This window comes from Stegodyphus dumicola, chromosome 1, assembly GCF_044657685.1.
Source record: "Stegodyphus dumicola isolate Sdum_Otavi_A_Nest chromosome 1, ASM4465768v1".
Classification (NCBI taxonomy): Eukaryota; Metazoa; Arthropoda; class Arachnida; order Araneae; family Eresidae; genus Stegodyphus; species Stegodyphus dumicola.
Window position 1 is genome coordinate 132,136,198 of NC_140768.1, and position 27,074 is coordinate 132,163,271.

The 27,074-nt window shown below is 34.7% G+C and overlaps 1 protein-coding gene and 1 non-coding gene across 2 annotated transcripts in view; one reads left to right on the forward strand and one right to left on the reverse strand.

The window, feature by feature from the left end:
- Nucleotides 1–26,290, reverse strand: part of LOC118199948 (embryonic protein UVS.2-like) — a 52,914-nt gene extending 26,624 nt beyond the window's left edge. Inside the window, exon 1 of the mRNA XM_085820744.1 lies at nt 25,941–26,290. Within this exon, the coding sequence (XP_085676870.1) occupies nt 25,941–26,256 (316 nt within the window). The 5' untranslated portion in view covers nt 26,257–26,290. The remainder of the gene's footprint in view (nt 1–25,940) is intronic.
- TRNAH-GUG (transfer RNA histidin (anticodon GUG)) lies at nt 14,163–14,250 on the forward strand. Its single transcript is given in 2 exon segments — nt 14,163–14,199; nt 14,215–14,250. It is a non-coding gene; the product is annotated as a tRNA-His (tRNA).
- Nucleotides 26,291–27,074: the final 784 nt, after the last annotated feature.

A 27,074-nucleotide genomic window follows, 5' to 3' on the forward strand; every position in this document is an offset into this window, starting at 1 on the left:
ATGTCAAAACCCAAAGGTGGGGGACGTAGCCCTCATAGACTAGACAATAAAATACGTGTAATGTGGCCAATGGGCAAAATTGTAAAAATATTCAGCAGTAGAGTTGGGGCTACCAGAGTGGTACAGGTAAAAACAAGCGGTGGATATTTGGTAAGACCAATCAAAAAACTGTATCCACTAGAAGTTTCAACTACCAGTGATCCTGTGCTACCTCTGGCAACTGAAAATAGATCTAGATACGGTAGACTCTTAAAATCAAGGACATGCTCTTAGACATAATGTACAATATAGACGTTCTGGACTTATATCCTCTTTTCTTTAGCAATGACTTTCATTAGAAGTTTATTCTTTATTGATCTCACTTTAGTATGATCTGTCATATATATTGTATGTTAACCGAATTTCTTTTATGTGCTTTCTAAACTAATACATAGTACTGTTTTGTTTTATTCGTAATTTTAGAAAATTTTGTGCAATGTCTGATTTTGAGAAAATCAGGGTGGGAGGATGTTCCACCTCTCACATACAGCGAGGATAAGTCTGGCAACAGCTGCAGGAAGGAAAACTTGGCAGTGCCGGAATGGCAACAGCGGATGATATTCTATAGATATTTTGATTTTGAGTCGAGGTTTTTTGCGTCTTTTGCGATACTATTGCCTTATAACATTTGAGTTTTGGGTGAATGAAATGGAATCCGCTGTCCCGCTGCGGATATTAGTAAAATATATTTAGAAATTAGCTGCGTTGGAAAGGATGAAAACATGTGCTTGAATTTGCGGTATTTTCCCTCCTAAAGTTGCGTTGAGTTCAGAATATTATGCCAGGCTTATTCACTCTGGTGCAGATAAGTTTAAATTTTTGTTATTGTGTTTATAGTGTATAACTTGCAAATATATGAATAGAATTCTATTAAATAAACATTTAAAATTCTGGAATGGTGTTTAAAATTTTAGATGTAGGGTATTCACATTGCTATGTCGGAGCAAGTGGCTGTCAGGTGTAAAGTAAAATTGTTTTTGCTCCACGGCATAACAAAATGGCGAGCCAGCCAGGATTGCGATCCTGATTCGAATGTGTTAGGATTATTATATTAATATAGTTGAGAAAGTATTGTGTTTGCTATATTATATTATTGTAGAAGTAAATATTAATTTAAGTGTTATTTGGAAACTAATGCGTTTCATCGTCTGCAATGTTGAATTTCGTATTTGTATTCGAATTAGTTTCAATTTTCAATCGAAATGCTATGCGTTAAATCGTCTGCAGTGTAAACGTAGAAAAGGTTATGCGTTAAATCTTCTGCTGTGATATTCAAAATAATTTTGTTTTGCTGTATTATGAATGTTATGACATATTGTTATTCATTTTTATTATATTGAGTTATATTTTTGGAATTGCTGAGTAAAGACGTTTTTGAGGATTTGTCGGATTGATGATAACATTACAGATTTTGAGTTTTAAGTCTGTCTGCATTTAAAGATAAAATGGATGTTGATATGTTGAAGAAAAGGCGTACAACGGCACGCAGTGCCTTTACTAGGACGGCTAAGATTGTAAAAATTGAACTTTGTAAAGATGTTCAAGCGGATAGAGATGTATTGAAAGACAAAATTTTGAAGTTGCAGATGATAATTGCTGAGTTGAGATCTTGCGATTCAGAAATACTAGATTCAATGATTAAGGGAAAAGCCGCTGAAGATGATCTGAAACCAGAGTCGGGTGAAAGAGAATATAGATTATGCGGTTGACCGTAGTGTCAATACGAGTTCTAACACGTATTGTAGCATAAGTGCTTCTAATGAAAAACGGTATAAGTTACCGAAAATTCAAATTAAAAAATTTGATGGACAATTATTAAGTTACCTTACATTTTGGAGTCAATTTAAAAAGATCCATGAGGATAAGGAGCTTAATGACGTTGACAAATTCCATTATTTAGCTCAATCAATGTTACCCGGAACTCGGGCAAGTGAGTTTATAGTTATCCTTTAACGGCTGAAAATTACCCGAAAGCCATTTCTACGTTTGAGGAGCGTTTTGGAAACAAGGAAATTTTAACTGAGATATATGTGAGGGAATTGTTAAAATTAATTATCCAAAATGTACGCTCACAAGGGAAGGATCGGTTGCCGCTAGTGTCACTGTTTGACAAAATCGAATCCCATCTCAGATCTCTAGAGTCTTTAGACTTAGACCTGGATACTAATGTTTCCTGGTTATATCCCATGGTCGAGTCTTGTCTGTCTTCTGAGATGATTCAAGTATGGCAGAGAAGCGTTTTGTTCAGTAAAGAAGGATCACGTCTCACAAATCTCCTGAAATTATTGCGTAAAGAGGTCGAAGGAGAGCAGAGAGTTGAACTAGCCAGGTGTGGATTTGAAATTTCTTCTACTTCGCGCAATGAACATTCTAAAGATGTAAAAGTTAAGACCAAAAACCCAATCGCTAGAGCAGCAAGTCTAGTTGCTGTCAAAGAACAAAAATGTGTTTTTTGCGGAAAATCTCACTAAAGCAAAGAATGTTTTACAGCTCGATCGATGAGCTTAAAGGAAAGATTAGACAAATTAAGAGAATTAAAATGCTGCCTCCGCTGTCTTAAACCAGGGCATTTTGCGAAGACATGTCCACAGTTTATTCAATGCTGTTTGTGTAGGCGATCTCACCCTATAATTTTATGCCCGGAGGTATCAGAATACAATGCTGACTATAAGGAAACACGAAACGAGTCAGTAATTGTACAAAGTACAATGTCCTCTCCCTTATGTATGAATGAAGTCACTCTTATGACGTTAATGGTTGAAATAGTTGTAGGCACTGTAAAGAAGGTGGTCAGGTGCCTCTTGGATTGTGGATCCCAACGATCTTACGTTTTACAATCCACTGTTGAAGCTTTAAATCTGAAAAGCACTTCCTCTGAGACTTTAACTCACGCGTTATTTAGCGGAACAAGGACTGAGTCAAAAATTCACAAGAGATATTCTATAGGTCTAAGCCCGGTTGGGAAAAACAAAGTGTACCAATTTAATTTTCTGGATCAAAATACCATTTGTGGAGGCATACCACGCACCACGCATACCTAAAGGACCGTTATTGAAGGAATTAAAAAGACACATAATTTGGATTTCAGATGTCGGTGAGGGTCACCCGGAAATAGAAATCCTCATAGGGAGTGATATTTACGGACAAATACTTACTGGTGAAGTAATTCAGCTTGAGGGTTGTTTGACAGCCATAAGTATTAAACTGGGATGACGTTGTGCGGTGAATCGAAAAGAACGATTATCCAAAGTTTTGAGGATACCCCATCTATGTTAGTAACTAATCTTCTTATTCAAGACATGGAACCTTCCTTTATGTGGAAGTTAGAAACTATCGGCATTGCAGATGATGCGCAAAGCATTTCCTGGGTCGCAGAAGATCCAGCAGCGAAAGAGCAGTTTCTTAGGGGCCTTCGCAGAACGGGAGATGGTAGATATTGCGTGAGTTTACCTTGGGCTCTAAAATTCCCTCCTGATATTCCCTCTAACTGGCATATTGCAAAAAAGAGGCTCTTTGCTACTACGAGAAAATTGAGAAAATTAAATAAATTTGATGAGTATAGTACAGTATTTAACGAATGGCTAGCGGAATATGTCATAGAAATTGTCCCAAAATCAGTAAAGAATGATGGAGAGCATTATTTACCACACCATCCAGTAATAAAATTAGGTAGCCTCACTACCAAGAGTAGGCCTGTATTCGATGCGTCGAGCAAAGTCGTTGGTTCGCTTTCGCTAAATGATTGCTTGATAAAAGGTCCAAACCTTGTAGAAGAAATCTCAGCCATTCTAATGCGGTTTAGGGACAAGGCAATTGGTGTAACATCCGATATCAGACGGGCCTTTTTACAGCTTGAGGTAGAGCGTGACGATCAAAATTACTTAAAGTTTTTGTGGTGGGTAAATAATAGAATTGAAGTGTTTCGTCATAAGAGGCTTGTTTTTGGGTTAACTAGTAGCCCCTATTTATTGGCAGCTGTGATTTCATTTCATTTGTCCCACGATTCACCTGAATTCAAAGCTGTTGCGAATAAACTTGCCGAATCATTTTATGTTGACAATTGTGTCACGTCAGTCGATGATAACGAAGAGCTATAGGTTTTTATGAGCCAGTCGATTACTATTATGGCAGAAGCCAAAATGGATCTTCGAATGTGGACTTTTAATCAATATGGTGATCAAGAGCTAGCAGCTGAAGATAGTGATCCAGTCTCCGCAGTTCTAGGCTTGCAGTGGGACCGACGAGATGACAGCCTTACAATATCCGTCCAAAGAGAAATCGTTAAAAGAGACTTATCAAAAAGGAGACTATTGTCTCTAATCCATGCTGTTTTTGACCCGCTAGGTTTCTTTGTGCCCGTCATATTACCTGCGAAATTAATTCTTCAAGAGGCTTGGGCAACAAAATCGACCTGGGATAAGCCATTATCAGATGAACTTCAAACAAGATTTGAGAGATGGTACGAAAGGTTGCCTAGTCTTTCCCGCCTTAAATTACCTCGTCGCATGGGTCATGGAATTAAGGATTCATGGACTCTACACGTCTTTTACGATGCCAGTCAAGCCGCTTATGCAACTGTCATTTACTTATGAAGTAAGGAAGAAGACAAAGTTTTCGTGAAATTCGTCATAGCAAAATCACGCGTATCGCCCTTAAAGAAAATAACTATTCCGCGTTAGGAGTTGCTAGCCTGTGTTCTAGGTGCACGCTTGGCAAGGTATACTGTTGAAACCCTGTCCTTAGTCGATGTCCCGATATATTACTGGACAGACGCTACTGTGGCTCTTAGCTGGATACACCGACAGGAAAACTGGAGAGCATTTGTGAATAATAGAGTAAAGGAGATTCGGAAACTCTAGAAGCAGGAATGTTGGAGACATATCCCTGGGAAATTGAATCCGGCAGATGTGGCATCTCGTGGCTGTACGCCTGAACATTTGCGGCAATGCAATTGGTGGGAGGGCCCCGAATTTCTGAAAAGCTCTCCGAAAGAATGGCCAGACTTTGAGTTTACTCCAGACGAAAATTCTGTTGCAGCAGAAATTAAGAAGGGAGTAGTTGTCAATTTGAGTATAAAATTAGAAGATTCTGAGTGGTACAAACGTTTTTCGAGTTTTTCTAAAATAGTTCGAGTATTCTGCTGGGTTCTACGCTTTACTAATAAACTGCTAAAGAAGCCCTTGTATTCTTCGGATACCTTAACAGTAGAAGAAAAAACTAACGCCGAAACATTTTTGTGGAGTTTAGAGCAAAGGAAGCACTTTAAAGAGAAAGGAGATTCCGTCCATGGATTATTGGTAGTGAGAGACAACGACGGAATCCTCAGAGTTAAAACTAAAATCATTGAACGTGATGATGAATTCTGCTTCCTTTATTCCCTGTTACTTCCGTCCAAGCATTATTTAACTGAATGTCTCATAAGAGAGTATCATGAAAAGAACTGCCATGCGGGAGTGCAGATATTAGCTGCTAAGTTAAGAGAGCAATACCGGATCATTTCGTCGAAACGTAATATAAGATCTTGCGTAAGTCGATGTGCAGTATGTAGGAGATTTACCGCTAAGGCTTTATCTACCCCTCCGATCCAGTTATCCCTTGACAGAATAAGAGATTCAGAAGTCTTTGAAACAACTGGAGTCGATCTTTGTGAACCTTTACTTCTAAGACCAAAGAGTAAATCTTGGATCGTCTTGTTCACCTGCGCCGTATACCGGGCAATTCACCTGGAGCCTATCACCTCTCTGAGTACCGAAACGTTTCTACAGGCTCTGAGACGTTTCATTGCCAGACGAGGCCGTCCTGTGACAGTGTATTCAGATAACGGAACCAATTTTACCGGAGCAGACATTGCTCTGAGATGCCTGGATTGGAGAAAAATCACAGAAAACGAATGTTTTCCAATAAAATGGAAATTCACCCCCCTACGGCTGCGTGGTGGAGGGGATGGTGGGAGCGCTTAGTTCATTCCATCAAGACTCTTCTCGTGCGAATTCTAGGGAGATCGTCGGTGAATTTCGAGGAGTTACTGACCGTCCTCTGTGATGTTGAATCCACATTAAACAACCGTCCTTTAACGTACATCTATGATGATTCGGAAGAGCTCGTACCTCTGACACCTTCCCTGTTTTTGCAAGACATAAAACAAGTGGGGGTACCAGATCTGGATTACATCGATTCCCAGAAACTGAATGTGCGTGTAAATTACTGCAATACGTTGAGACAAGAACTGAGAAGTCGCTTCCGCAAGGAATATCTGGCTCAACTGGTGCAGAAGGAAAGCGCTTTATGTCAAAACCCAAAGGTGGGGGACGTAGCCCTCATAGACTAGACAATAAAATACGTGTAATGTGGCCAATGGGCAAAATTGTAAAAATATTCAGCAGTAGAGTTGGGGCTACCAGAGTGGTACAGGTAAAAACAAGCGGTGGATATTTGGTAAGACCAATCAAAAAACTGTATCCACTAGAAGTTTCAACTACCAGTGATCCTGTGCTAACTCTGGCAACTGAAAATAGATCTAGATACGGTAGACTCTTAAAATCAAGGACATGCTCTTAGACATAATGTACAATATAGACGTTCTGGACTTATATCCTCTTTTCTTTAGCAATGACTTTCATTAGAAGTTTATTCTTTATTGATCTCACTTTAGTATGATCTGTCATATATATTGTATGTTAACCGAATTTCTTTTATGTGCTTTCTAAACTAATACATAGTACTGTTTTGTTTTATTCGTAATTTTAGAAAATTTTGTGCAATGTCTGATTTTGAGAAAATCAGGGTGGGAGGATGTTCCACCTCTCACATACAGCGAGGATAAGTCTGGCAACAGCTGCAGGAAGAAAAACTTGGCAGTGCCGGAATGGCACAGCGGATGATATTCTATAGATATTTTGATTTTGAGTCGAGGTTTTTTGCGTCTTTTGCGATATTATTGCGTTATAACATTTGAGTTTTGGGTGAATGAAATGGAATCCGCTGCCCCGCTGCGGATATTAGTAAAATATATTTAGAAAATTAGCTGCGTTGGAAAGGATGAAACCTTGTGCTTGAATTTGCGGTATTTTTCCTCCTAAAGTTGCGTCGAGTTCAGAACATTATGCCAGGCTTATTCACGCTGGTGCAGATAAGTTTAAATTTTTGTTATTGTGTTTATAGTGTATAACTTGCAAATATATGAATAGAATTCTATTAAATAAACATTTAAAATTCTGGAATGGTGTTTAAAATTTTAGATGTAGAGTATTCACATTGCTATGTCGGAGCCAGTGGCAGTCAGGTGAAAAGTAAAATTGTTTTTGCTCGACGACATAACAATTAGTATAAATTGCAAGGATTGCAAACTATGATATCTTTATTTTTCATTTATTTCAGTTCCAGCTTTTGTAGTCATTTTATAACATTTGGTGAAATCGCCATTTAAATTACGTTCACCTTTGAACGACTGGGGAAAAAGTATACTTGACATCTTAATTAATGAAATATATGACTTAGTTCGCTTAAAGACTAGCACAAAAGCATTTTAACGTCATATTAACACATTATGAGCGGATATCGGACAGTGCTGCGTAGCGGGCTAATTTGCCAGCTAAGCGAAATATACGCGTGTGAAAATAAACTTGATAGACGTAAAAGTAATGGTTAGATTTTTGCAAAATATGGTAATGGGTCTTATCTGGAACTATATTTTATATACATTAATTTATATTTTTATATTTGATAAGTATATTTCAGAATTCGTGAGTTTATGCAGGACTCACTTGTTTTATAAAAATACAATATTAGTGTCGAATTTCTTATGAACAAAATTATACAAAAAAACAATACAATAAACATTTAAAAAATATAAAGCCATTAGAATTATAGGCCGTTGTTTCTAATTCAACGGGAGCAAAATAAAATAGCCCGATATTATATACATAGGCTAAAGTGCAGAATCGCTCACTTATTTGTTTGGCGCTTTTTAAAAGAGTAAGAAGAACTGGATTTTTGTCCATTTTCTATGTCTTTTTAAGTGAAGATTGGTCGATGTGTACATGGATAAAGTCAAGAAAGTGCGCAATGCCTAGTTTATGCAATTCTCTGATTTTTTTTTTTTTTTTTTTTTTAAGTGAAAATAGGTAGGTGTGTACATGGATACCGAGTACGTGCAATTCTTAAAAACGCGCCAAGCAGTGGGCGATTCTGGACTTTCTCCCATATGTAAAAAAAAGTATGCAAGCAAATATACAGTTTATTTAAATCCTTAAATAGTTACAAATATATATACAATATATATATACTATATCGCCGTTAGCGGTTTATTTTATAGGATATATATATACAATATATATATACTATATCGCCGTTAGCGGTTTATTTTATAGGATATATATATTTACAGGACAATATACTAGTTTATAAAGTTTGGTGTAGTCGAGGCTAGTTCCTAATATTTTTCTTGAGTGTGATATTTGAAGAAACAATCTCCCCGATGCAGCGAAACTTTACAAAATCCACACATATAACACGTTAAACTTTTTTTTCTTATGTGCAGCACATACGCGACACTGTCTTTGAGGTTTCAATTTTGTTCCACCAGTGGTAATTTTAACCAATTTATGCCTTTTGGGGTCTTTTGATAACCTCTCTGGAAGATCACTTCTGCTGGACGTAACGGATGTACCTTGTACAGGATCATCTGTATAGCTAGGAAGAGCTTCGCTAATCCATTCTTTGCAACATCATGTAAAAACATCTTATACTTTTTGAATGTGGATTTAATGCTTTAAAAACTCTAAACGCATTAAATAACGCACAATTGATAAAAAAACATTACAGCTCGTTTCGTCCATTTTTTTGTACGACGCACAATGGAGTAATACGATAAGTATTGGTCAGCGCGATCAACATCCTTCATGTATTTATTATAATCAATTACGCATATTGGCTTCCAAATTCTTTTTTTGTTGCCCAGTCAATATTATGGCTTTCCGCAATGTCAGCTGAATGTATAGTTGAAATCATTCGGACTGTTCTTTTCGATTGCCAACATTGTAATAAAATATTCTGGCGTTGACGAAATATAGATCCCCCCCTTGCTAGTTAAGGATTTTTCAAACAACTGGGAAGACCTCTATTTACTCGAATAGTGCCGCAAGTCTGAAAACTATTCTGTAAAAGTAATTCACAAGTAGCAACACTATTGTAATTATTGTCCATGTATATGTGATGCCATAAGTTGGAATAGGGTTCAAGCAGATTTAAAATCGTTTCTTGCAAACGACTTCCTTCACCACAGTACATGCGAAAATTACAAATGTATCCCGTTTTAGCTTCACACACCATTCTTATAAGTAAATCATGCTTTATAATTTTTGATGCATTATAAACTTTAAATGACAAACGGCCCCTCCATGGCATGATGCTCTCATCCAGTGATAACTCTCTCTCTGGCTTATAAACCTCTTGAAATTTAGGTAAGAAGTAAGATATAATCGGTCGGATTTTTTTCAGGCGATCTCTGTCATCTCTGTCATCATTATTAGAGAAATGTCACGCATACCATATTGGTCTAAATCTATCCCTGCTCATTAATTCTGCGAAAATTGGAGTTTGGATAGTTTTATCTGTAAACCAATATTCGTCTCTTGTATCTTTACGAACTCGTCCCATTAGAAGAAGTGGTCCGAGCATTTTTTTTTAAATCTACCATATTCGCATCCTTCCACTTCACAGATTTTGTTCTGTCTCGCAATGCATCTGGGTTTTGTTCGCGATACCGATTGGTTTCCGTTGCCATATATACAAATAAGTCATCTCCAATAAACAGCTTAACCACATCTATTACACTTTCTGAATTATCTGGCATTACAAAAACTCCACTTTGTCCGAGGAATTGTTCAATAATTGGTACATTATCAGTTGTTGACCATTGTTGTTGTTGACTTCGTCATCACTGTCTTCGGAGTCGCTAGATGATGGTATTGGCAAAACTCGATTTCTTCTAGGTCGAAATAATTCCTCGTCACTTTCACTGTCTAAATCAGGAAATTCCGTGTCACTTGAAATCTGCGACAAGTCATCTGCATATACATCACTATCACTATTGGAATCCATTGTCTTTGAATTGAAGGTGGTATCAACCACAATATCAACGTTACATGTATCTCTTTCTACGAGCTGCTCCACTAATAGACTATAAACATACAACATCGCATAAAACGAATTTGTGGAAACACGTGGCTGCGAAGAATATTATTGGTTAAAATATAGATAGACGGAATTTTTTCAATCTCACTTTACGTTCTTTGAGACCTAGTCATATATTTGATAAAACATTATTTTCCCCTTGTGTCACTTAACATTACTTATTTTAAACGGGTATTAATACCTGTCCCGCTTATAAGTAGCAATCCTCGCAACGGGTACGCATTATCACCTGTAAGGTGCTCAAGGTTGTTGCCAACGACAGGCGTATCTTGCGCTCCTTGTCACGAGGAGTTTCATGGGCTTGGGCTGACTGTAGGTTAGACAAGGAAGCATTAGTCAACAACCACAACACCAACATGTAAATGAAGACTTAACCTGCAAGCGAAGCGAACGAATACACTAAACGCATTGGATACCAAATATATTAGTGATAGTAATAGTGACGGAGGACGTGGCCACCACCCCTTTACTATTAAGTTAATTAGCATATAGCGCCACGTCCGCCCTGAACACTATTTATTATCTTAAAATTAAAAACAAATTAATTTAGATATCTAATAAGTTTGCACTGAATAAACTGTTGTTCGCGGCGTAGTTTACGACAAGGTTCAAACCGTGATTACAACAGGACATAAAAAATGCTCTAGTGCTGATATCTAGGGATATATCCAAAATACTTTTTTGCACACCGCTAATATAATATAATAATAATATAAATATAATAATAATAATGTAAAGCAAATTAATTTAAGTAAGGTCAAACAGACAAAGTATTTTTCTAGTTTACTTGATTGTACCCCTGATGCCAGCCATCAAGAGCAGATATTAATTTGTATGAGGTATCTTTATTTAGATACAGACATCAGTAATAAAGAAAGGTTTTAGTATTTTGGTGTTACAACAGATACGACCGGTGAAGGACGAACAACATTCTTATTAAAGAATTTAGAGGAAAATGGTTTAGATCATGGGTGTTTAAACTATGACCGTTTGAGGGCCGCATTGCAAAGAATAAAAATGTGCGGGGCCGCATTGCAAAGAAAAAAAAAAATTGCGGGGCCACGCATACAACATTTTTTAACAAATTGAAATAAAAATCAGCTCTATGTTGTTTTATTAAAATAAATTAACTTCTTTTAATTATTAATTTTTAAAATTTGAATGAGATATGTATAGGTACATATTTATTATTAATTTGTAAAGTTTTGTTTCATTTAGTTCGGACTTCATAAAGATGGAAAATTTCAAATTAATGAGATGGATGAATTTGTTTTTGTTGAACAAGCAAATCAATATCGGGTTCAATAGACGAGGTTCCAATGCTTAGTGCATTTTCAAGATTTTTGTCAGTGATCTTTGTCCTATTTTTGTTTTTTGTATGCTTCATTCTTGAAAATAATTGTTCACAAATATAGGTACAGCCAAAAGCTGAAGACATTAATAAAGCATGATTGTGAAAATTACCATATTTATCGCGGGGTAGGTAATCTTTATAAAACTTCAATAAAGAAACATTTTCAAATTTTTCTTTCAGTTGAGTATCACTTTGCAGTTAATACATCATGACATACTAAGATGTTTTTATTTAAATTTTTATTTTAAAACAAATTCCAGCGAATCGATTATATATGAATTAAATTCAAACAATTATTTTTAATAAAAATGTGTAAATTTAAATACTTTCATAATTTGCGTTTGGGCCGCACTTTAGACACCCATGGTTTAGATATTAGTAATTTACCCATGGTTTAGATATTAGTAATTTACGCGGCCGAAATGGTTCAAACATGAGAGGTAAACAGTTTTCGAGTAATTAGACTCAAATCGTTGCTTTTCCGAATCAAAAAGTTAACCTAAGTTTAACATAATATGTAACTGCACTTACCTTTTTAATGTAAAAAAGCATATGTATTTTATGTAAAATAGTATAACAACAAACAATCTCAAAAAAAGATAAATATTGCAACAAATTACTATTATTGCAACAGTAGACACAAAATAAGGACTAAAGAATTTGTCGAATGCGTCTACCCTTACATACGCATAGGCATCACGTATTTTCACGTTCAAATAAAACAGAAGAGACCACCAGAGACGAACTCCTGCCCTGGTTATAACTTTCGGTCAAAAAGGCAGCATGCTAGGAGGAAGGGGCACTCAGATCTGGCAATCTCGAGGGTGCCTTAACACATTTAAATGCCGCAACCCCTAGAGGCGATCCAAGGGGCAGGGTGTTTCGCCCCGGACATTCATGAATATCTGACTATATAGCTCAACCACAACCAGCGGAACGAACGAGAACGCCATATGGTCCCTGCCGAGCCTGAAACAGCCATCGCTAGCGATGACTCCAGTCCTGCGGGGACTGATTTTAAACACTCGTGGCCGATACTGCCTAGGTACAGATCCTAATCAATAGCTTTCCAGGTTTTACCTGAGTCGACCCCGGAGGGGTGTTTAAATAAGAAAAGAATTTTCTGTTCAGACAGACAGCGAGACGATCTGCTTGTTTTAATGATTGCCCGACGCCTTTTTGACTCGGCGCTGTAGTGCACAGCGCGACCTTGAACCTATTGTCGGCGCGGGCTTGTACATACATATGTACGTACAGACGTCAAGAAAAAAATCTCTTCTGAATCCATTTTAAATCCATTGGGGAAAAAAAAAGAGTCCTTTATTCTGTCCGTACAAATGCTACGCAAAAGATCCTCTAATTGGATTCAAGAATGGTAAAAAAAAAAAAAAAAAAAATGGATATTTCCGGTTGAAATATGATGCCCGAAATTCTTCGCTATTACAATACTTCCTTTAATTTGTAGAAGAAGTGGGGGGAATGCCACTGCTTAGTATCAACAAACATTTTGCATTCACCCTTAATACATTTTGCTCTTACCAGACATATTTTAATCAGTCCTTACAGTCGCACTGGGTTCACCAATGATTTCACTCTATTTCGCACATGCATTCACGTTAACCTTCTTAAACAAGCTTAAACAAAAGTTTTATAGATCTGTTAACAGTTATTTTAGCACTTATACATTTGTAAGCATGATTGTAAATTATTTATTGTTATTAGACAGAATAGCTACTGAAGAATGGCGACAGCTAATCCTGGATATAGTTCGTTCTATTTGTATTCAAAAAAGATCTGGCAATTCCATATACGTTGAAATAAGAACATCTGTTACCATAAGTACGTTTAAAAATAGGTTACGTAGAGGGCTGATAAGTTACGAGTAAGATTTATCTTTTAATAAATGTTCCTTGCTTTTTAAAAACGCTTAATGAGTAGTTAATTTAAATACAGTAGGAACTAACTCCTTCACCTCATTCTTTATTACATTTGTTCCAGCTTCATACTCCAACAAAAACGCAAAAAGTAAAATCTCAGTGTTAAAGAAATGCAAACGAAAAACGCTAAAAAGCGGATGTGCGATGGCGATATGCCGCAAAATTTTAAAAAATTGCACTGAAATATTTACACAAACGAGCAAAACCAATCAGCATTTTTACGTGCAATAAGCTCGTATTAAAAGTTACCTGAATGCAAAATAGGAAAGGAGAAAAGAAGATTGTTATTTAGGTTACAAGAAATTGAAATTCATCGCTAATTTGGCGGAAGTATCCATTTTTGTACTCTAACAATTCACGCTACTTTTTCGTAAAAACAATAACAATGGAAGTTTAACTGTCTGTTTGAAATATAATCTTCTTTGAATGGCAATTAGTTGAACTTTTTTAATATATAATGCAACAATAATTTTTTTCAACAATTCAAAGCCTCCAAAGTTTTAAAATCGAAAGCAAATGAAAATTTCACTGCGACTGGGACTTGCTTGTTTGTGATTTAGAGCATAAAAATAGGTCATTTCTGATTTTCAGTGTCCAAAACAGGTGTTGAATTTGTTAAAAAGAACGTAGCAACCGTTACGTCGATAGCTCAGTTGGCAGAGCGGTGGACTGTGGCTGGTACTATCAGATATCCATAGGTCGCTGGTTCGACTCCGGCTCGACGGATGTTATGTTTTTGTCCAAGATGTTACGCTTTTGTCCAAGCACAAATATCTTCCTCTTTATGAATTAATTTTTCCCTTTTGTCCAAGCATAAATATCTTTCCTCCTTATGAAATAATTTTTCCCTATTAATTTATTTATGTGTTAAATAATTACGGGATCAATCAAATTAGTTTGAGAAATATTTAATAGTTTGGAATTTATGGAAAATATCTTTTTTCTTTCCAAGTTATTAATAAAGCATAAAATTAACTATAAGAAATAATATACCAAAAAATAAAATCTGAAAGATCTCAGATTTTACATTACACCCAATGGGGCGTTTTTTAATATTTTGTGTGTTACCTTTATTTATTAAATATCATGTTCTTCGCACTTAAATCATAAAATTCAGTTCAATAGCAATATCGCAAAATAATTTTAAAATGAGCATATCTTTAGAATTTCCGATACACACAGTCTTGAGGGAGCGCTGGAAATAATTTTTCCCCCCTTCCGTATAGTGTTGCCATTTCTCGCTTTGAAATCTCTGTGTTTTCTTAATAAAAAAATTCTTTAATGTCTGACAAAATATGAAAGAGATAATAAAATAAATTTCAAATTCCAAATTAGGACTTGCAGATACCCATATTCGAGAGAGGATTAGTTATTCAAAATTTAATGGCTCTAGGTACCTTTGTTTTATCACAATGCGAGGAAAATTTATACATTTATGTAGATTCTACATTACTTAATTTCTTTAAATAAATTATAGGGGTGTAATAGTTGGTGGCAACAGTTTGAAAAGTGAATCATCGCAAAACGAAATTAATAGCCCTTCTGGGCTAATGCCCCTTTGAGCTCACAAAAATATGTTTGTATCTCTTTTTCTTCAATGGTTTTTTAGAAACTAAATGTTTCTGATACATGCATTTTTAACCTTGTATAAAAGCAAAATATAAAAATAAAATAAGATTTTAAAATATTTTTATTCTTTCAGAGAAGTACTTAATGTTAATAATTTTTTAACTATAACTTTCTAATACTTTAGTTAACGGATTTTAAATAGCATTTTAAATATCTGCTGATTATTTATTTATTTATAAAAGCAGCTAATATCGAATTTTGTCTATTCTATATATTTGCCTTTTAATTTAAAAAAAAAAAAAAAAAGAAAGAAACTATTAATTTGCACTCTCATAACTAATACATTTAAAGTTTAGCCTTACATAAAGTATAGCATGCATGACAAATGAGCAGGGGAAAAAGTATAAATAACACACTCGTAGGGATGATAGTAAAACAGCTTTGTAAAAGAAATGAATATTCATCTTTAACTACATTTCAGTAATGCAAATAAAATAATTATTAAATTTATAAGTGGAACTTTAAACATTAATGGATTCGTCAGATCTAATCGCTTAAACAGGCATCATATTTCCCATCTCTGAAGAAAATGCGGCGAGGTATTATCAGAATTACTTAAAAATTTCTAAAAACACTTATAGAGTCAAAACAGATGTTCTTGAATCGATCTATAGCCAAAGAATAGGTCGTTATTTCCTATAGAAAAAGGATCTGGGACGGTAAGTTATTAACTACTGGTAGGTCATAAGAAATCATAAGAAATTTTAATTTTCTCGTCATTTTTATAATACAAGAATAACGCCATTCTTATGACGTTATCCTTATGAATTTAATTTCACTTTCTATGCTATATTTTAATCACCTTCATGAAAATGCTTTTATGGTACGAAAAATAATATGAATCAAAATATATTGATGCAGTAATTTAAGTTTAAACTTTTGCGACAGAAGCAGTATGAAACAGTAGTCCTTACACACAAGAAATCATTACGGAGCATGCGCAAAGCAGCCTCCAAAGCCGTTTTATGACAACGTGCTCATTCAGCATTCTATAATTTCGATTGCTTTTCTGCCATGTTTTAAAAAAGCATGAAACATTTTACCGATTATTCCAACATGTAATATTATATAATTACAAAATTATTAATGATATGCAAAATCAGGGGCAATCTGCTTTGTTGATCTTGAGCTCTTTTTGAGATAAAATGCTTTTAAATAATTATTTTTATGACATCCATCACATTTGAAAATTATTTATTACAGTAAGATAGTTTTAACTTGCCATCTTTATCCAATTTCCATAAATTCCTCAAGCATTCTAAATTTTATTGTACTGATTAGTCTTAAAATTATACCTTTAAACTTTCATATTGAAAATACAGTAACCCCTTTGAAAAGTGTGTGGGGGGGGGGAAGGCTGTGTCATTAACACATTGCACCGACTGCAAAATCGCGTTACCTTTTTATGGAAATTTAACTCTCCATAGAAAAAACGGGTTAGTATGGTTCAGATTAAGAAAGTATATATAATTTATAGAAACATAACTATTATTGTAATTAAAAGTGGAAAATGAAACACGTGTTTATTGAAAGGATTTCTATTACTGCTTAAAAAGTAGGTACACCTTGCACACACATACACTCATTTATACAATAATGCTTACGTATAAATCTAATATACATCTTAAATCGCGCTTTCGAAACATGGAAAACGTAAGTTAAATATTTCGACAATCGGGCCAGTAGAACAGGAGATATAGAACTGTCACCCCCCCTTTTTTTTTGGTTCAGGGTGTACATGACACATTTTTTTTTTTTTTTTAAATAGCTGAAGATTTTTGTTTGGGACAATGATGCAATTCAATAAACGTTTCACGACAATGAGTGCAGTTTTTCAATGCTTCCCATAAAGCGTCCTCATCTTTCTTCATTTGAGTAAATCTCCATTACAAAATAAGACGGTTCCTGTGCCTCTTTAACAATTCATATAACGAACTGTACCTTAAATGTTTTTTTTTCCTTCTTCGCTTTAGCTGCTTTCACCGTCGAATGCTGTTATAAGATCATCGAGTTCTTCATTTGTCATTCTCGATTAATTTTTTAATTCCTCCTTCCACATCTAAAAATGCTTTGCCGCCTATCGCTTTTGTAATTTACACAACTTCCTTGGTTTAATTTCCAGTCGATAAAAATCAAAATTGCTGACTACTTTTGACTAATGTTGATGGCAACAAACAATGATTGTTGAGTATTCACTTGTGTCCATGCGAGTTTAATCATTTTTATGCAGTGCCTGAATTCATTGCTTTCCAAATGCTATTACTGCATTATACTTTCCTTAGTATACTGCAGGGTTTCTCAAACTTTCTTGCTCCATGCACTCCTTTCACCATTGTTAGACGATCATTCCAAAACTCGAAAAATACGTACGTAAATATGTATATTTAAATTTATATTACTTTTTAAATGTATTTTATAAATTGTACAAGAAAGTATATATAAAATGTTAATAAATCTAAAACTTGAAAAAAATGTAGTTTTTTATATTCATAAAATAAAACTAAATACATTTTAAGGTTTTTCTCCCACCTTCTTAGCATGCCTTCGTGGTGTAGTGGTCAGCATACTTGGCGCGTATTCGAGAGGTCCGTGGTTCGAGTCTCGGCGAGGGCATTGCTTATTATTCACGTCTTCTGCTTCGAAATAGCCTAATGTCTCTACAACGTGACAGGTAAGTAAAAGGCTGCCCGCATTCCTCCCCCCTGAAACTATGAAATTCCCCCCCACACACACACAGGGATTTTCTCCTAGTTGAGAATCCCTAGTCTAGTGGTTTATTTGCAGAGAGGTAAACATGTCTGACATAATAGGCGTTGGATGCTTTTATGATGGCTTGATGCATTGGTTGGATTAAAGGAAGTGGTGTTCGGTAGAAGGAATGAAACCTCTACATCTGGATGGAATATTATGGGGGCTTCAGAACATCGCCTCGGAGTATTATCTAGAATTAGGAGAATTTTAAAACTTAGGTTTGGCTTTTCTAAATAATATTTTAGTTAAGATACAATAACACGCCGAATAAATACTAATTCAGAAGTCAAACAATAAAAATCAGAATTATATTTACAAAATTTATTAAACAGCGTTATATTAAAAAATTTTATAAATATAACGCTGATTTTTGTTGTTTGACTTCTGAATTAATATTTTAGTTCTTTAATGAATGAATTTTCAAACATGTCATTAAAGAAGACTGTCGCTAAAGAACATTATCGTGACATGGCCAACGTCCGCAGCGTAAAGCGTATTCTGCGCTTTGATATATTAAATGGAGATTAAGAGAACTCTTACATGCAAATTCGTATTCGCCAAGGTTTTTCTGTAGAATAACTCTGTCAAGACGACCATTTTCTTAAGATGACCATTTCTGAAACACTAATACTGAACTTCACCTCTTTAACAGGATCAACACAATCGCCCATGCGCGGTTGCCTTAGAGAGGTTTATAATTTTTCTTCATATCTAGTCCCCTTCAGGGAAACTACCGCTCGCCACTGTCTCAAATGATATATATTCTAATTCGTTCCTTTAGAAAGAAACGAATCAGAAAAGCTCATTTACTAAAGCACATGAAGCTTTATTTTCAGATTATCCATGGAATTTATTAAAACGTGTAATAGGAAATATGTTGTAATCTTTCAATTACCTTAGTGAAAGTCAAAGTCATTATGATGATCTTTAAATGAAAAACGCATGTATTTCATTTTCTCATTAATTTTAAGTTACGTATTATCTCATATTGATAATGTATTATTAACAACCTTCGTTTTCAAAGCAGTCATGCTAATGTTATGAATTTGTTAATTTTGATACTTCCTTTTAGCATGTCTACCTTACCATTCTTTTTTTTTTTTATCAGTTTTTCTCCTTATTTAGGAAATTGGATTTACCATAAATTTTGACGACGGAAATACCTATCTAATTTTAATGATTTTCATCAGGTGATAGTTGAAAGCAGAATGTAAGCAGCTGTTTTGTAACAGAAATTAATGTGTGCAGCTGAAATACACATCTTCAGCTATGAGATACATCATTCATCTTCCTATCCTAGCCGATAAGTTTTTAAATATTATAATTGTAGATATTGTACTGTTTTTACGTTACCTCTATGCTACAGTACTTTCTTATCAACAGATTTTATGTTTCCATATTCAGGGTATTCGTGATGCTCACGTGACCCAGCTTTATTCACAATTCTAGTCTAGGCGCTCGGACAACCTTGCTTTATCCATTAACCAGTATAGCGTTTTGATGAATTTCTCATTTGAATATGAAAAATTTGCAGGAATAAATGATTTCATAACTTTTACATGTTAAAGTCTTTGTAATATCTATTTTTATTACTTATTCTTCTACTAGCTACTTTCACGGAAATTAAAATTTGCTGTGTACAGAAGTTGAAAAACTAACTAACATGTAAATATTAGACTTTAAATTAGTTATGAGAAAAAATTGCTGTACTTCTTTAATGTTAGTTCCAGTCATCAAGCTCTGCTGATCTTAGTACTACAGCAAAGATTTCCCAAAGCTGTGAACTTTTTTTCCTTATTTTACATCTTTATGAAATGTTACTTTTTACTTCCTTCACGACGTCAAGTAAGTATAGTAATCGCAAAAAATTACGCGCATCAGTTTTCAACGAAAATATCCATTTTGAGCATTTAGTCACTTGGGCGATTTTTTTTCCGTGATGTACGAACAAAATAAAAAATAAAGCACTCTTTTCCAAAACGGATTGTAAAATGAATTTTAAATGGATTCAAAAGGTATTTTTTTCGTGAGGTCTGTACGTACCTGCGCACGTATGTATTATGATTTATTTTTATATTAATCTTATATACATCTCGCGCAACTCAAAAACGATTAGACGTATATATGTAAGATATAACAAAATACGATAGCTGCTTTAGAAAAAATAACAGGTGACCTCAAAATTAACATTCTAAATTTGGTGCTCTCCCCCTAAATTCATCTGTTCTCCCAAATTCGAGATCTTTCGACGTTACGTAACGCTGCTTGAAAAGGGGCAACCAAAGGTAATATTAACTAATCATAGCTTGTTTCTAGAATCGCACTTACTCTGGTATAAAAACCTCTGGCGAGCTAACTACGTTTTAAACTTCTTATAGGTTGCTATGCAGACGATACGGCCCTCGCCGTAAAGTCACTGAACCCAAATATTGCAATTCAAAAATTTCAAGAAATTATTCCTCATATTGAGCACTCCATTTCACCACTGAAGTGTGTGAAATGGAGAATAGCTATTAATGCTGAAAAATTGAAACTGTTAATCATTAGCAAAAATAAACGTTCAAGACAAATTATCTATTCTAAATTAAAACTCTTCAAAACGAATATTCATATAGAATCATATTTTGTATCATGCTTATGTATGCTTCCCACCCTACCTATCAGGACTTATTCTTCAAGAATTTATCATTTCCCTGCACTCAGTCTTGTCTCCCATGGTCCTATTGTCTGATTTTCCATTCTTGTGACGCATGGTCACCTCCTCTTTCCCCTAGACTTCAATTCCTCCTTTATCACCAGTTTGTTACCTCCAACTGCCAGGTGCCATCGTGGCAAACTATCAGGAGCCCGTAAAGTTGCATTTACTCGCAACGCGCCGGCAATATTTGCATGGATTGGATTGGATTGGATTGGAGTACGTTTAAATTCTGCGTCTTCTTCTGCTATCTTCTCACCTTGCTAATAGCTCCTCGCTTTGCTTCTCCGTCTAAACTGCCAGCGTCTTATTTTTAAGAATCAATGTACATAACAAATTATCGTATTTCATTATGATTGAATCATAGAAATGTCTCGGATTTCATTATGATTGGATAAACTTCCGTGGAGATGATTTTATGTGAGTGGAAATTAAAGACTGGAAATTCTTCAAGCTCATGCTTTATTATCTTCACCTGTAAGACTTCATTCTCAGCCACGATGACTGTAAGCTGATTCTTCTTTTATGCTTCTTAAAATTATCACATGTAAATAAAAGTCGACAGGATTCCTCTTTAGGGCGGTGAGACTCCAATAAACTGTCAAACGTTTCCAGTGACTGGATTGCGAAATAAAAAATTAGAAATTTGATTTAATGCCGTGTGTTGAAAGTTCATCGACCGCTACAACATGATGCTAAGATCTTTGGGTGCTGTTATCTGCGTGATTTTTCCTGTTTCAAGGTCGTATGTAATGTTTAAAAGAAGTGTTGTGCTTTTCATCGGATACGAGATGAAAAAATTTATGTGTTTTAGTGAAAATGTGCCATCAAGTCTGACGTCAAGTTTTCCTCTAGTGATGTGTATGCCCGTACCAAGTGTTGTGTGTTGTGCAAAGTGATGGGTGAAAATAGGTTCAGTTATTTAAATTCTTCAGAAAAATTATAATTTAATGGTATGAAAACACGCTCGCAGACAACGATGTCAAAGGAACATCTGACAATTAGAATCGCAAGCATATACTTCAAATAACAGTATCTGAAACTTCATTTCGATTGGTTGAGCGGATAGGCCGCTAGGAGCTCATATATCGGGGAAGTTTTTTATGACCATACTGTATATATAGATTTACAGATTCTTTATTATTTAATTTAAAAGAAACTTTTAAATGAAATTTTATATAAAGTACTGTCTGTTTCCTACATTTTCTGCTGCATTTATCATATGAATAATACTTTGATGTTACATCTGTGTAATTAATGTAAAAGATGAAACTAATTACAATAAATGTAATGCTAGAATCATGATAACATTTTTTACAGTTTAAATTAGCATAAAATTTTCAAAAGTTATAGCTAAGAAAAAAGATATTTTCTTTCATTGCATTCCTAAGTAATTAACGTTTAACATATATAAAAGGACCTATATATTCATACCCCTCTGTGTTCCTCCGATAAATACCCCGAACATTACACATTTATTCATCAGTTAAAATGTGATCCAAAAATAAATTTCGAGCATTTGTTTTAAACCAATTGTCTTTAAATTTCAGGCAAATATTGTAGGATTTTTGATGTTGCAAGAGAGATGAAAAATAAGGAATGCCCTCGCCGGGACTCGAACCACTGACCTCTCGATACGCGCCGGCGTGCTGACCACTACACTACGAAGGCTTGCTAAGAAGCCGGAAGAAATACCTTATAATATATCTATCGAAAACATCCTAGCTGATTCTAAAATCGATTAATTTGATGCTTAAACGATTTCAAGCAGAAAACTTAATCAAGGAATTTTAAAGGAAGTAAATGTATAAATATTAAGAACACTTAATGTACCAAATCATGTACATATTTATTTATACTTCATGTTAACAATAGTCCTTAACTTCCTTTATTTTCATAATCGTTAGTAATAGACATGTACTTCTAATTACAAATATGTTTCATTATGCCTACGTTGTATTATATAAATAAGTATAAAAAATATAAATAAATATAAAATAAGTATACAATAATTACTTTGGTATTTTTTAATTTAAAAAAAATTATTTTGTAGTAACTATGAAGTCTAATGTTTTATACGTTTTTCAGGTAGCTATACTTATGTTCAGGAAACTTTACAGTTCTTATGAAAAATAACATACAAAACGTCTGACTTCCGTACGGAAAAAACTGGCAGATCTGTTTCATATTAAAGCTGGAAAACATATTAAGTAATATTACGCAAATTTATAAGCGAAATAGTTGCATTTTTCCACAACTAAGAATAAAACATCAGTTCAGAAAAAAAATGTCTCTAGTAGCCCACCATCGGCCGAACGGCAAAGTCCCTGAACACTGGTAGTTCCGTCCGAGGTTCGAATCCCACGAACTGGTTAGCTGCATTTGAGTTTTGTGGTTTTTCTTCATGTGTAACGTGTTAACAAGAGCCAGTCTTCTTTAGAAAGTCCTCCACGAGAGCATTGTTCCTTTCCATGTAACGCCTTAGGGCAGAACACGTAAATAATAATAATAATAATAAATTATGTAATTGTATTAAGTGAAGATTATTTCTATGTAAATTATTAGCCCAAAGGGGTGTTAGATCAGAACTGCTGTTAGTCTCGAAACGGCATTCTGTGTCTAATTACTATACGCGACTGTATCACTTTTCAAATTTTTGTCACCAAATATTATCCCATGTATTAAATTTAAAGAAATTAAGTAATGAAGAATTTACATGAGTGTATGTATCTGTCTCGCATTGTGAAAAAAACAACTCTACCTAGAGCTATCAAATTTTGAATAACATAGTCCTCCACCCGAATGTGGGCACCTGGAAGCCGGAACCTTGAATTTCGAATTTGCTTATTATCTATTTTATTATTTTTTAACTTTAATGAATTTTTTATTAGGAAACTTCAAAGCAAACAGTGGCAATACACTGTACAGAATAAAATATTTTTATCTCCAACGCGCGAGTCGAAAATTCTAAAGATATGCTATTTTTAAATATTTTTAGTCCAAATGCTATCGAAACGTGTATGCATATGTAGAAGACAAAAAGTGCCTTCGGGCATGATATAAAATCTGAATTTTTTTTTAATAGTCTATTTCTTCAGTATCTATACCTTATTCACGGAATATTATAGAAGTAGTATGGTAGAAAACAGTGGTAGGCATTAATCCGAAATTAATAATATTTCTAGTTTAATTAATTTTTCGTATGATTATTATAGTGTGATTCTAAAAAAATTAATAAATATTAAAAACATATGTTTAGCGTCTTAAAGATAATAAATTACTTGTGCGAATATTCATTCTCCATATCAATTGTAACCAAATTACAAATTAAAGAATGTTGTGCCCTAGTAAATCATAAAGGGAAAATCAACCTCGAATAACTATAATTTATCTATTTAATAGGCCCCTTGAGTCAGGTTAAAAATGACACCAATATCCCAAATTCTAAAATTAAACATCGCAGTCAATTTTTTTTTTTTTTTTTTTTCTTTAAATAAGTATAATAGTTTTCCAACTTCAAATTTAAGAAGCGGGGAAGGTTTAAAAAGTTGGATTTCGTAGTTTGTGTAAAACTGATTTTTTAAATATAAATTAAACTAAAATATGAATGTGCATCATTTAACAGATTTGTGTAATTGGAAGTATATGTCTACGACCAAGAACTAAGAAAATAAAGACCAGGTAAGGGTATTGCGAACACACTGTATAGATAATACAGTATAGCAAACATTAAACAAAACATTAAACACACACATATATATATATATAACGAATAAATACAAAGTAAAAAATAATTATAAATCTACTCGAATTTAAATGAGAAATAGTAACAAATGTTGGAAATGTTTTAGAGAAAGAAAAAAACGTTTTTAAAAATCCTGCCAAAACTTTTCATTAAAGCCAACGTAAGTTTACTTAATTTTGATGTCGAGACATTATATTATCTATCATATCTCTACGTAAAAAGCTATGCATTCCATTTACTTATTAACTAAAGTTTAAAAAAGAATGACAAGGTAGTAATTGCCTTATTAAGACGGTTTGGATTTCTAACCATATTTTTTTCAGGGCTCAGCATTTTTATGTTGAATTAGCGAAAAAAAGCAAAATACAGGTGATTCAAATATTTGAATATGGCAAAGCATGCGAGGGATGTTACCCTAAGCGGAGGAATGACTTCGTGGAGGAGTTTCTAAGGGAAACTGGCTCGTATTCACGTCATACACGGGGAAAAGCCAGCCCTGAGTTCGAATCCAAGTCGAACTATCAGTATTCAGCGGTATTAACCGCTCTACCAGTGGTGGGAATGTTGAATGAAAAAAATATTGGTAAAATATAGAGGGGAACGAAGGAAGAAGATTTTGTAATGAAATGTGTGTGAAGAAATGCTGTAGTGAGGTGGTACAAAGTAGTGTTCAGCAATGAGTAAAAGTGTTCATTATTACCGGGGAGAAATTCGAGCGGTTCTATCGCTAAACGAACTCGGAGTGCTAACCGATATGCATTTTATGTAGCAGCTGCAGCTAAAATAGAACAGGTACTCAAAATAGACATACAGAACGATTCCCGACTACTTCCTTCGAACCCCTGCTTCATTTTCGTCTGCAGTTGCATAGCTAAAATACTATATATCGGCAAGATAGGCCGTCGTGAAAACGATGCATACCGCTTGAAAGTCTCACGGGGAATGATGATTTAGGCTAGCAGAACGCCTCTCAGCAATACATTATCCTTTCTCAGCATGATATTTTCGCACGCAAAAACATTCCATTGTAAAATCTGCTTATTTTGGTCCATTTATTTTTTAATCATTCTGTATATTAATTACTATTCTCAGTATTATAATTTTTACACATATAAAAAATAATTCCTTGAAAGGAACTGATTTTCCATTATGAATAAGTACATATTAGTCATAAGTTGTATATTAACCGCTATTAACTAAAATTTAAGATGATTTAGGTGACCTAAAGACTTGAACTCAGTTCAGGGTTTAAGAGAATTTGGTAGTCCGGACTTAATATATATGATGCTGGGACTGACATGTCGAACATAGATATTTCATTTTTCATTACTTATATAATGTTGTTGCGTTGGTTTCACCATATTCAAACCATTACCGCGATAATATTGAATGCGTGATAATTATTGTTTCTATTTCAGTAAATTTTCAGCAGTTCCTTAATATTTTTATTAACTTTATTCTATGTGACTTTTAATTATTTTATAATAATCTTGACTTAACTTACACATGATATTCTCTGTAACTTTAAGGTAATAATTATCTATGGCTTACAAGTTACGAAGAAATTCTAAATCATATTAACCCAACATTACTCACTAGAGAATCCTATCGGTTTCGAACCGCACATTTTCTCTCCCCTCAACAGAAGATAGTCCTTGGTACAATTCGGACTTTGCTCAAGATCCATGACATTGAAGAGGAACGTTACGGAACAAACAGATCGAGACCGCCTGCGCACGGTGTACCGGCAATCGACGTTGGATCCGTACCGGGCCGGGAATCCGGCCGACTTGATGACAGTTAGTGTCCTTCCCGTCGTCAATTCACACTCCGTGACCTCCGGATCGCTGTCCGACCCCAGGACCGCGACCAAGATACCGGGCAGAATCAGGAGGAGCGAAACCGTGGCCATCTTTACGGTCGGGATGTTGCAAATGAGAGAATGTCCTGGCATTCCGCTATCGATTGAGAAGTCCGGCAGCCAGATCGATAGAATCTAGGGGTGGTCTTGAGCTTCAGCTACCAGAGAGACTCCATCTCTTTGGAAACAGAAGCGAATAGAACATTTCTGCAGAAGGAAAGATGAGCATGATGAATGTCTTCTAATTTTTGGATATAATGGATGGGCGGGCACTCGGAATGTAATTACAAAAGCAGCTGATTTGATTGTAGATAATATTAGTAATATTAGGGCAGTCAATTAATCGCGGCGCGTGTTCCCACGTCTACATTTCTCGAACTTTCGAAGATTTTCTGCGTATATTAAATTTTAAGAGAATTTTAGACTTTACCTATTTAATATCTGGTCCAGATTATTTTCCGTATTTAGATAATTTTCCAGTAGAATTTATGAGAAAAAGTTATCCTATTCCAGATTTGATCAGAAATTTCAAAATGTAAATTCAAAATTTTCAAGCAAAAAATGTGTATAATTTGGTAGGCCATACAAGGAAGTCACGTGGTGTCTACACCAGATTTTCACCCCAACAGGGATGTTAGTCCCGAATGAGATATTACTCTCGAAATGGCATTTTGCGTTGAATCACTAAAAACGGCGTATCACTTTTCAAATTGTCGCCGCCAAATAGTTGCCCTCTGTATTATATTTAAAGAAATTAAGAAGAATCTGCAAGAACGTATGCATGTTTCTCGTGTTGTGAAAAACAACGGTACCTGCAGCCATTAAGTTTTGAATAACGCAGTCCTCCACCCGATCATAGACACCTGCAA